Here is a 13,643-nt window from a genome sequence, read left to right as displayed (position 1 = left end):
GAACATATCAAACAATCACTGAGCAGAATGTAATAGTCACAGTGACAGGGTTCTGTATATTATCTAATACATTCCAACTCCTCTGGGGGGATGGAAACATATTTCTTAGAGGAAAAGCAGTCAAAATAAGTAATAATTAATGAAAGTGCAATTCAATTTTTTTTAATTAGGCCTAATTACATTTTATAGTAAATTACATTTTGAGTTTAAGGACCCTTTAATAATCACCTTTATCCAAAATTATATGCAATACAAATTTGAAAAGAAGTTATTTTCAAAACAGCCAGTGCTTTTATTATATGACATATTAATAGCCAAATTTGACAACCACCTTCAGGTTATAAGACTTTTAAATTGCTGTGCACTCAAAGAATAGATATAGATATATATATATATATACTGTGTATATATACTGTGTATATATACTGTGTATAAATATATATATATATATATATATATATATATATATATATATATATATACAATGAACAGACAATGGGAAGGCACTCACCGTTTTTCAAAAGATAATCCTTTATTTCACAGTTAACGTTTTCGGGGTTACCCCCGTCCTCAGACCAACAGAACAAACAAAACACTCACCTATTTAAGAAGAACCCATCACCGTGTGATCCCAAGCAGCTGTGCCCCTGCACGTCTACCAAGCGCTACTGCGCAAGTGCCAGGATGCTACGGAGCACCTCAGAGGACCAAATCAAACAGACATAATAAGCAATCACCATAAGATTTCACCACATGATCATGCTACATCTAAAAATTGCAAATCACACAGAGTCAACAAAACATATGTATATATAGAACCCGGCAAAGATGATGATCATAGAATATAATAGAAAATAATTACCTACGAAATATAGAGCCAACAACCATCCGTCTATATACCAGCTGCACATGGTTGCCTAGCAACCAACTCGCAACCATGTATAGAATAAAGACTATGAACAGTGTACTGCGAGGAACCAGACAGTAGGCATCAAAATGCTATAGTTAATATATACTCAGAGCCCCGTACATTATACATAAGCAGTTGTAGAGCGCTGTAGGCACAATATCTAACCATCATAGGAAGCAGCTGTCAATGCACATACACCAGCATGCACAGACCCCTATGAACAATGATCACATAAAACTCTATCCACCTATGAAGTACGCAGCCATTCAAACACGCATACCAGAACACTGAGTGGAAACCAAACACCCACCTAAGAGTCTTCCTAGCTAGGGAACCTGTTAGCCCACATTTGTGGTGAGTAGGCAGTGGCTGAGCAGGGTCCACTGCTCACATTTATTACTGCACAAATAAATGGTTGTGCAGTACCACCCCCTGCTCTTATTCAACCTGGCAATAAACACAGATGAACAAGAATGGCTCGACTTAACTTTGTCACCCTCTTAGGTGGTGGTGACGTTAAGAAGCCGCAATCTTGATCTTATGACAGCTGCTTTTTAAATACCAGTTTTTATGCTTGCATGAGAGCCTGTGTTGCAAATTCTAAATAACCTAATTTTAACTATGAAATCATTTGTATCATATGCTTTGCAGGGGAGACCATGCCATTAGCCACCTCAAATCACATCCTTCTAAGATTCACCACAACAAATGGTGATCCTGCCAGAGGTTTCCACTTTGTGTACCAAGGTAATTAAGCATTTTTCTTTTATATGCTAATTCTTGCAAACATCTTATCGTCACAATGTGTTTTTTTAATGCTTGAAGTTAATACAATTTAGAGAAAAATAAGAAAAAACAAGACATATGTGTGATCTTTTCCTTCTCTTGATATTATTCAATTGGGATTTTGTTAGAGTCATCAATATTGATAGTGGGCTGTAAAATATTAAACACATCAAAAGCAATATTTGTGCTCCACTTAGCACAAATGTGTAATGCAAGGAAGCATTGAGCTCACAAGAGTGCACTTCCATAGGCTCCATTGGAAGCCTCTTTCTCATGTCGTAGACTGCAATGTAAAGGCATTTTTCAGTGCCGTTTTTTTTTCTAACACCCTACACCCACCAACTTTAAACCCTCATAACTGCTTCTTGCAGTTTTTTTATTTCAATATTTAATATTCTTTATTTTGGGGACGATTGTGCGTTATTTTTAAAATTAACCAGCGGTTTAACCTCTGGTTAATTTCCTGAGCAATAATTGTTACTGTGAGTTTGCAGTAGCAATAACCAGTTACGGCTGGTTATTTATTGTGCTCCTGTAAACGGGCGAATTTTCCAATTTACATGCACGTGATAAATCAGCGCTCCACTTGTAATCTAGCCCATTATATATTAATCACAGCAAATAAGCTTTCGGTGCTTGTCAGGAGAAAGGTAGATGATAACTAGATGGTAGATAGATTGATAGATGTTAGATAGATAGATAGATAGATAGATAGATAGATAGAAGGAAAGACAGAAAAACCGACAGAAATACAGACAGGCAGGCAGACAGATAGAAAGACAGACATAGATAGATAGATATCGATAGATAAATGATAGAACAATATTAATTTCCATAGATTTATAGAGAAACATGTGAGAATCAACTTGTATGTGTTATTTATTTATCTATTCCTTCTTCAGATTATATTCATTTGGATTTTTTTTTTTTTTAAAATATTAATAGTGGACTTTAAAATATTAAACACATTAGAAATTGGCAAATAACCTTTTCAGTATTTGTCACAATATTATTTTCCAAAAAATCATAGATATTTCATTCTGGTTGCTTTGGAAATGCAAATATGACATTAAAACCAAAGGAATTCTTCAAAAAAATAAAATAAAAAAGGTTTTTGCTATATTGAAAAGTTGTTGGTCTTAGTTAAAAAAGTAGATTTCTCATAGACCATTTGTTGGCTTTTAAAAGATGTATGGGCAACACATACAAATTCTAAATATTTTTATCATGAAATATGTCCTAGCATTTTAGTTGCAACAAGAAGTACTGCAGATATTGGAATATTACAACCCTAAAGAGAATATTTGCGCATTTATGAAAACAACCTGTAATGTTCTGAGGTTGATTTCATAAAGTCAGTGTTTCACCTCTATTAAGTTATTTTATAGGTTCTAGTATAAAAATGTCCACAAGATATGCTTATACTTTAGTAAAAACAATACAAGATGTCTTTGTAATCATGTGTGGTAGTCATTTTCTGCTTATTTTTCATTAATCATAACCTTACCTCTATCCAATCTTCACTATTTTTTATTTTCCCCTTCATCATTTTTATGACCCTGGTAATCTAATTTATTTCTGTTCTTTCCCCCTTTTACATGATTTGATTATGCCCATATGCTGATCAGTCCTGTTCCTTAAAGGGATAGTAAACGCCAAAAATGTTATTGTTTAAAAAGATAGTTACTCCCTTTATTTACCATTCCCCAGTTTTGCATAACCAACACTGTTATAGAAATATATTTTGTACCTCTAGAATTACCTTGTATCTAAGCTTCTGCAGACTGGCTCATTATCTGAGATCTTTTGACAGACTTGCATTTCAGGCAATTAAAAAAAATTCACGTGCATGAGCACAGTGTTATCTATATGACACACATGAACTAACGCCATCTAGCTGTGAAAAAAGTGTCAAATGCATTCAAATGAGAAGGGGCCTTCAAGGACCTACAATTTAGCATATGAGCCTACCTAGGTTTAGTTTTCAACTAAGACTAACAAGAGAATAAAGCAAATTTGATGATAAAAGTAAAATAGAAAGTTGTTTAAAATTACATGCCCTATCTGAATCATGAAAGTTTAATTTGGGCTTTACTATCCCTTTAACTTTCTGTCTATTGTTTCTTTTAAATAAACACTAGATTTGCTCTTCTAACTATATCAGTAATCATAGACTTATTTCTGTTTTTACAGTGATATATTGGTTCATTATGAGGCTGAATTATCATATGTCTGTCGGACCTGATCCGACAGTGCGGATCAGGTCCGACAGACTTCGCTGAATGCAGAGAGCAATACGCCGCCCCCTGCAGATTTGCGGCCAATCAGGGGGGCCGCCAGCAGGGGGTGTCAATCAACCTGATCGTACTCGATCGGGTTGAATTCCGGCAATGTCTGTCCGCCTCATCAGAGCAAGTGGACAAGGTTATGGAGCAGCGGTCTTTAGATGCCTGATCCATAACTTGTGTTTCTGGCGAGTCTGAAGACTCGCCAGAAACACAGGCCCTCAAGCTCCATACGGAACTTGATAAATGGGCCTCTATGAATGCTTCTGATATAAAATATTAGTTGCATAGAACTAAAACAACAAGAAGTCATTAGGAAGCAAAACATAATTATGCACCTAAAGCTAGATCAGATGCATGAAAAAACAGCACAGGATTCTCTATTATTAGGTATCTAAAATAAAAATAAAATGTGAGGTGCCATTTTACTAGTAAAATAAAATGTAATGTGGTAAAGGTTCAATAATATTTAACCATCCATTACTTTGTATATAAGTTTTGAGTGCAATATTTGTATTAGTTTATTTTTAAATGACGCAGGAAACAAAAGGCTTAGGGGATCTTCATTTTGCCATCAGAAAACTTAAGGAAAGAAGCCCACAATAATTGGATGATGATTAATGATGTATAATGATGATGATTGATCAATCAATCTCATCATCATCTTTTTATTGACTTTAATAATTGCAACACCAGTTTTTTAGACTATTGTACACACCTATGGGAAAGTAGTTAATTTGCATTTATTATATTAAAAAAACTAATTGTGGCAGTTATATTTCAAATATATTTTGACCTATTCTGACCAATAAATGCCTTCCTGTGTAATTATCTGTGGGCAATTCTGTGTATATTGACATTTGAATTGCAAAATAAATGTTTCCCTTGACATTTTTTCTGCCAATTAAATTATTCTAGAAAGTTAATGTTGACATTTGAATATCAAATGTAACGTATAAATAACAAGAATATTAACTGATCCCGTAGTCTTATAATGAAGTAAAATCCACATTTATTTTTATTTGAATCTTGCATTTGATGATAAGAAATATAACGTTTTTATTTTTTGGGGAAAAAGTTGCATTTCATCATTCAGTTTTAATTTTGCTTTACATAGTTAGTTCAAAATTAATATAATTTTTTTAAGGATTTCAGTAAAGTTTCACCTATCCTTAGAAATTGAAAGACCTGAACCCGCTACATATCTACAGTGTAAAGAAACATGTATTATTTTGGGTAAATGGTATATGAGATTTGTTTGTTATGTTTTTCATATTTAGATTCATGCTGAGTCCTGACAGACTTCTAGTCCATCATTATATATAAACATGGTTACTGCATGGTTATGAATAAATATATTATTAGTAAAAGTAGATTTTGCAAAACTGTAATTGTAGTTAAATATTAGTTTATAATTTACCTTAAAAAAAACATTAAAATTACAAAAGGTATCATTTATTTAAAACTTTTTTTTTTAAATGATGGTTAAGTACAGCATTTTTTAATTGCTAGCCTGTATGCAAGGAGTAAATTAAAGGTACATTTATTCATGATTATTAATTAAACATGTGCTTAATCGCCCTTTATTTTCTTGCTCTTTCTGCTAATATATCCCCCTCCGGCCGCTCACCACAAAGCAACTAATTTCTCACAATATGACATTTCCACTTCTATTCCAGTGGCTTTGTCAAACTTACGGCACTCAGCGGTTGAGTGCCATATGGCTAGCACAATTATTGGTGAAAAGGTGGAAAGTTCATCTTGAAAAAAAAAAATAGCTTCACATTGGATGATCGGAAGGGATTAGGTTTGTAGAAAGAGCAAGAAATAAAAGGGTGTGAATTAATGCATGTTTAATTAAAAATCACGAATGAAGGTACCTTTAATTCACTCCTTACATACAGACTAGCTTTTAAAAAAACACTATACTTTGCCATCACTTTAACTATAGAAAATATTATTACATTTTTATTAAATTAGAGATAAAATTAAGATTATTTGTTGAAATAAAAAATGTTAATTATTAAATTTGCCATCATCTAGATTTTATAATTTCTGAAATATATATGTTAAAAATGTACTTTATTTACTGATACAAATATGATATAGGTATTAAAAATGAATTACAAAATAGCATCACTTATATTAAAAAATGTAGCAGTAAACCGAAAAATCTGAGCTCCAAAACGCTATACATTTTCACTTTTGTAGAAAAATGAAATTTGAATAAGAAAACAGTTTCAAATGACAGAAACATGCAGAAATATACAACTAAAGCAAAAGCAAATTCTATAGAACCGGTGGTTTATATAAACCCAGATTACAAGAGGATTGATATTGATGGTGGGGACCGTAATATCAATATTGTTGGACCAAACTAAAAACAGATTTACCAGAGAATGTTTAGCATGGCCGACATAATTTTAATGCACCTATACTTTCAATAGATATTGCAAACTTGATAACATTACTTATATTACAAGAGGACATTTATTGGTTGTGTTCAAGCAAGCACAGTACTGTGCAAAAGTCTTAGGCCACCATTAGATATGTTTTTAGCAATGGTATAGTGACCATATATAAGTATTTCACAGTCTCTTTATTAGAATACAACCAGAAAATACAGGATATTTGTACGCAGTATTAAAAAAAAGAAAAACACAAAAACAGCTTTTATATGCTAGAGTGGCAAGTATTTAGTGTGACCTCCCCTTACACTTGAGCAATAGCAGGGACCTGGCTCTCATAAACCTAAATGTTTGTATTTGTCCTACTATTTCATGTCAAAATGACTGCTGTGAAAAAGGTCTATTATAAATATAAAAAGTAGTAAGCACAATACAAGGTGAATGAGTGATTCAAAATATGATAAGATACAAAAAACAAAAAGTGAATAAACAAACCCCCTTATTGATTTAAAAATACTTATATAAAAAATGAGCAATCTCCAATATAGCAGCAATGAATATCAGATGCAGGAGAGTTCCAATATAGTCCTCAAATGATTATCCTCTGTTTCACCCTGTGCTGGTATTTCACCTCACAATTCTCTGTGTCAAGCCTTAATACTCTTGACACAGAGAAGGGTGAGGTGAAATACTTTCACAGGGCGAAACAGAAAGCGGAACTATACACGCTATAGACATTGGTGGTCTGTATTTGTTCCTTTTAATTCTGTATACTTGTTCTGTACACCTGTTAGAACCCTGAGTGACTGAACAGACTTGTTACTTTGTTTTTATATTGCTTTTAAAAACTCATTGTATCAGTATATAAGTGTTTAATAAATTATCCAAGAAACTGATCCTGCAGTGCAACTAAGTTATGAATAATGCCTAAATACCTCAGAGCTGGATCTAAGCTCTAGAGTGAGTGAGTACTACATAGTTATTGTCAAAGACATCTATTTGCCTTACAGTTTTGCGCTATGAAACATTTTCTCTTTCTTTGAGGATAATCATTTGAGAACTATATTGGAACTCTCCTGCCTCTGATATTCATAGCTGCTGTATTGGATATTGCTCCTTTCTTACATAAGTATTTTTAAATCAATAAGGTGTTTTGTTTATACAAAAAGATATATTATACCACATTTGTGCAAGACATACTTGAGCATTACATACACATTTGGTATGAGTTTAGATCATTGGAAGCTTGCTAATAAGACCAACTTCCAATCACATCATTCCATTGAAAATGCCAAATATCACAGATTTTGACAGACATAAAATCATACTTTTGCATCAGCAAGGCCATTCTCAAAGGGAAATCAGCAAACAAACTGGATACTCAAGATGTGTTATTCAAACTGTTAAAAAAATTGTTTTGAAGAATCAGGAGAGGTCAATGACAAAAAAAGGACTGGAATACAAATTAATTTTCTAAATTTGATGAGAAGTTTCTCAGAGTTTCTTCTTTGAGAGACCAGAAGAAGTCCAGCAAGGACCTGACTCAGCATCTGACAGCTTTATCAGAATGCCAAGTTGACCCTTCTACAGTCCAAAGAAGCTTGATCAGGAATGGTCTGTGGAAGGGTGGAAGTCAAGAAACCACTTTTGTGAAAGGGGAGCAGGGTGAAAAGGCTAAGATATGTTAAAGCTCAAAAAGATTGGAATGAAGATCAGTGGAAAAGAGTATTGCTTGGTCAGAAAGTGCTAGCAAAGCATATCTAATTTCAAGTAATTTGGTTGAGTATTTGATAACTGGGCAAAATGCTTCTACTCTTGTGAGAAAAGTATAGCAATATTGCTTTAAACCCTTTAGATGTACAGGATTCAAGGATTTTCAATAATAATGAAAGAAGAAATGGGAAATGAAAGTTGTTGTATATAAATCAAGGTAAATAAAACAAATACATGTTTGTATGTATTTTTTGTTGTTGTTGTAAACCTACACTACATAACAAGAATGATGTCTAGCTGCAAAAAAAAAAAAAAAAAAGTAAAATAATTATATTTTTAAAGTTCTGGAAAAACTTTATAAAGAGCAACACAACAATTAATAATAATAATAATAATAATAATAATAATAATAATAATATTTTTTATTTATAAAACACCAACAGTTTACATAGTACTATACAAGAAATAGCTAATAGGTTAAAAAAAAAAAAAACTAGCATTTTTAATATTGGAATTTACATTGATCAGAAATGGAGAAGGAGAATCTAAAACTCTTAAGTTCAGAAACAATTCTATGAAAAAGAAAATTAGGTGATCACTTACAAGACAATCACATGGATTAACGAGAGAAGACCTATGTAAAACAGTGATACACAGTGTTACTTCACAAATGTTACTGCATCCTACTCTTGTAAAAGTGTATAACTAAGTAACAATCAAATAGTCTCTATAACTAGAACTGCGGGATCTGTTGTATAATAGATTATAATAATAATAATAATAATAATAATAATAATAATAATAATAATAGTAATAATAATAATAATAATAATAATAATAATAATAATAATAGTAATAATAAAACAAGCACAAAGCAATTTCAACCACTGAGAACATACTGATGAACATTTAAATGTCCTGTCTATCATAACAAAGAGAATACTTTTTCATAAGGCTTCAGCAACTCTAAAGCCCAAGGTAAATTAAGAACCTTATAAAACTGGACATTGCTTATAAATATGTATATTGCGCAAAATAAAAACCAAATCATGCTTGACACTTTTAGCCAGGCAAGTTAAGTAGCAAAACATAGAAGCCATTCATTATAATGTTTGTAGACAAATAGTTTTAATATTTATTAGAACACCTGGAAAATAAATTATTATTTCAGCTTGCAGTTGCTATGTGAAAAAAATGCTAAAAATAATATTTTCTACCACAAATGCTTATTAAACAATGTATTCAAATAAAAATAATTGGGGTACTGTATACAAATTATTTATCTATCTATCTATCAATCAACTATCTATCTATCTATTTATCTCTATCTATCTATCTATCTATCTATCTATCTATCTATCTATCTATCTATCCTCCCAATGACTAATTTGTGTTTTTGACTATGAGAATCCATTTTTTTTTCTAAAATAATTTCAACCTATGTTATTTTGTTTTTCAATAAGTGAGAAAACCTTTTTCAAACACTATATAGCTGCAGAATGAACAGAATAATCTGACCTGCAAAGTCAATCATTTTATTTATCACTCTCTATTTCAGCTTGACCTTATTCGCTGTTCACTTTCCACTGGGCTGATTTCAATTTTGTTTCACAGCAGTGTGAAACATTTACTAAAGAATGGAAAATAATTACTAGAGGAAATAGAATTTCTATTTAACACTAGTTTAGAACTATAGTTAGTCCGCACTGTGCCCTAAAGGAAAAAAAAATCTTTTTACTTTCTACTTTTTTCCCCTTCTCCCCCCACCCCCACCTTTCTCTAATCCAGATTCAAAGTGGAATAATGATGACATCTTATTAGCAGCTTGTTCTCAGGGCATGACAATTAATGCCACATACAAAAAAGCTAAATATGCTTAATTTGCTCTTTTGTGGCAGCCCATCTTAACTAGAATTTATGATAGCAGGGGGTAACAATGCAGAGTAAGCCAACAAGAAAGCTATCCATTAAATTAAAACAAATAATTAGTGTTGGAAGTTCAAGCATAATGAGATATTTTAATTTGATAATGAAAAGTGCATAGGTAGACGGAATATAAATTCATTCTACTTATTGTCACCCCTTCTCAAAATAAACTTTTTTTTTTTTAAGGTTTATGCACAAAATCACAAACAATCGGCTAGATTACAAGTTTTGCGTTAGAGGCTATGCGGTGCTAGCGAGCAGTTTTCCCTCACCGCTCAGTTACATGCAGCGCTGGTATTACGAGTTTTTACAAACCCATCGTTAAAAGGCAAGAAGTGAGCGTTGAGTAAAATTTTGCTCATTACCGCACTCCAATACCAGCGCTGCTTAAGTCAGCGTTGAGCTGGTCGTACATGCTCGGGCACAATTTCCCCATAGGAATCAACGGGGAGAGCCGGCTGAGAAAAGGTCTAACACCTGCAAAAAAGCAGCTTAAAACTCAGTAACGCATCCCCATTGATTCCTATGGGGAAATAAAAGTTATGTTTACACCTAACACCCTAACATGAACCCCGAGTCTAAACACCCTAATCTTACACTTATTAACCCCTAATCTGCCGCCACTGACACCGCCGCCACCTACATTATATTCATTAACCCCTAATCTGCTCCCCCCAACATTGCTGACACCTACATTATATTTATTAACCCCTAATCTGTTGCCCCCAATGTCGCCGTCACCTACCTACATTTATTAACCCCTAATCTGCCGCCCCCAACCTTGCTGCCACTATATTAAAGTTATTAACCCCTAAATCTAAGTCTAACCCTAACACCCCCTAACTTAATTATAATTTAAATAAGTCTAAATAAAATTCCTATTATTAACTAAATTATTCCTATTTAAAACTAAATACTTACCTATAAAATAAACCCTAAGCTAGCTACAATATAACTAATAGTTACATTATAGCTAGCTTAGGGTTTATTTTTATTTTACAGGCAAGTTTGTATTTCTTTTAACTAGGTAGAATAGTTATTAAATAGTTATTAACTATTTAATAACTACCTAGCTAAAATAAATACAAAAAGTACCTGTAAAATAAAACCTAACCTAAGTTACACTAACACCTAACACTACACTACAAATTAACTAAATTAAATACAATTAAATCAATTAAATTAAATTAGCTATAGTACAAAAAAACAAACAATCAAACAAACACTAAATTACAAAAAATAATAAACAAATTACAAGATTAAACTAATTACACCTAATCTAATAGCCCTATAAAAATAAAAAAGACCCCCCCAAAATAAAAAAAACCCTAGCCTAAACTACCAGTAGCCCCTAAAAGGGCCTTTTGCGGGGCATCGCCCTAAAGTAAAATATAAAAGTAAAAAGTAAAATACAAACAACCCCCCCAACAGTAAAACCCACCACCCACACAACCAACCCCCAAATAAAATACTAACTAAAAAAAACTAAGCTCCCCATTGTCCTGAAAAGGGCATTTGGATGGGTATTCCCTTAAAAGGGCAGTTAGCTCTTTTGCAAGCCCAAAGTACCTAACCTAAAAATAAAACCCACCCAATACACCCTTAAAAAAAACTAACACTAACCCCCTGAAGATCGACTTACTGGGAGAAGTCTTCATCCAAGCCGGGCCAAAGTCCTCAATGAAGCCGGGAGAAGTCTTCATCCAAGCCGGGCATAGTGGTACTCCAAACAGGTAGAAGTCTTCATCCAGACGGCATCTTCTATCTTCATCCATCTGGCGCGGAGCAGGTCCATCTTCAAGACATCTGGCGTGGAGCATCCTCTTCCAACGAAGTCTTCTTACTAAATGGCGTTTCCTTTAAGTGACGTCATCCAAGATGGCTTCCCTTAGATTCCGATTGGCTGATAGAATTCTATCAGCCAATCGGAATTAAGGTAGAAAAAATCCTATTGGCTGATGCAATCAGCCAATAGGATTGAGCTTGCATTCTATTGGCTGTTCCAATCAGTCAATAGAATGAGAGACTAGAAAAAGAGAGAACACAGAGGCGCCAAACATGGCCTAGTACAGCCAAAAAACAAATAATGTATCCACACAAGTAACAATTGAGTACTCACAAAGGAGACGCACCCATTGGTGCTATTGTGGCAGACTGGAGCCTCTCAGTGGTCCAGCTCACTGGTGCACATCAGGAGTCAATTGTAGTCCTTGGTAGTAGTATTTAAAAGATTCCTGAGTGAACACAAAATATGCAAACCATAGCCCAGTAACGTTTTGACAAGTAATTGGTGAACTGAGCAATCTTACTTACAAGATCCAGAGCACCTGCAGGTGCCTAAACAGCAGACTGGAACCAAACAGTCGTCTAGTAGACTGATACCTCCAGGTGAGAGCAGGATAACTCTTAGGTGCCAATATAGGTGTTAGCAGCATTCAAAAGGTAATAAAGAACTCCATTGAGGACAGCAAGTGTACATCTAAAAAATCTTTATTTAAAATGCGACACGTTTCTCAGCTATATCTAGCTGTTTCATCAGGCTAAAAAATATTATAAAACACATTCAGAGTACACTTGCTTTATACCAAATTTATACCTACTCCTTAGCCAATAGAATGAGAGCTCAATCCTATTGGCTGATTGGATCAGCCAATAGAATTGAACTTCAATGCTATTGGCTGATTGCATCAGCCAATAAGATTTTTTCTACTTTAATTCCGATTGGCTGATAGAATTCTATCAGCCAATCGGAATCTAAGGGACGCCATCTTGGATGACGTCACTTAAAGGAACCGTCATTTAGTAAGAAGACTTCATTGGAAGAGGATGCTCCGCGCCGGATGTCTTGAAGATGGACCCGCTCCGCGCCGGATGGATGAAGATAGAAGATGCCGTCTGGATGAAGACTTCTGCCCGTCTGGAGGACCACTTCGCCCAGCTTGGATGAAGACTTCTCCCGGCTTTGTTGAGGACTAGGTAGTTATTAAATAGTTAATAACTATTTAATAACTATTCTACCTAGTTAAAATAAATACAAACTTGCCTGTAAAATAAAAATAAACCCTAAGCTAGCTACAATGTAACTATTACTACTACTACTATTACTACTAGCTTAGGGTTTATTTTATAGGTAAGTATTTAGTTTTAAATAGGAATAATTTAGTTAATGATAGGAATTTTCTTTAGATTTATTTAAGTTAGGGGGTGTTAGGGTTAGGGTTAGACTTAGATTTAGGGGTTAATAACTTTAATATAGTGGCTGCGACATTGGGGGCGGCAGATTAGGGGTTAATAAATGTAGGTAGGTGACGGTGACATTTCGGGCGGCAGATTAGGGGTTAATAAATATAATGTAGGTATCGGCGATGTTGGGGGAAGGCAGATTAGGGTTTAATAATATTTAACTAATGTTTGCGAGGCGGGAGTGTGGCGGTTTAGGGATTAATATGTTTATTATAGTGGTGGTGACGATGGGGCGGCAGATTAGGGGTTAATAAGTGTAGGTAGGTTGCAGCGACATTTCGGGCGGCAGATTAGGGGTTAATAAATATAATGTAAGTGTCGGCGATGTTGGGGGCAGCAGATTAGGGGTTCATAAATATAATGTAGGTGGCG

General features: G+C 33.9%; 1 protein-coding gene across 1 annotated transcript in view; it reads left to right on the top strand.

The window, feature by feature from the left end:
• CSMD1 (CUB and Sushi multiple domains 1) overlaps positions 1-13,643 on the top strand; it is a 3,127,153-nt gene that overhangs the window by 2,476,171 nt on the left and 637,339 nt on the right. The window contains 1 exon segment of the mRNA XM_053711946.1: positions 1,562-1,657. Coding sequence (XP_053567921.1) covers positions 1,562-1,657 — 96 coding nt within the window.

The sequence above is a fragment of the Bombina bombina genome, chromosome 4, assembly GCF_027579735.1.
Source record: "Bombina bombina isolate aBomBom1 chromosome 4, aBomBom1.pri, whole genome shotgun sequence".
NCBI classification, from domain to species: domain Eukaryota; kingdom Metazoa; phylum Chordata; class Amphibia; order Anura; family Bombinatoridae; genus Bombina; species Bombina bombina.
This window is presented reverse-complemented; position numbering and strand designations above follow the sequence as displayed.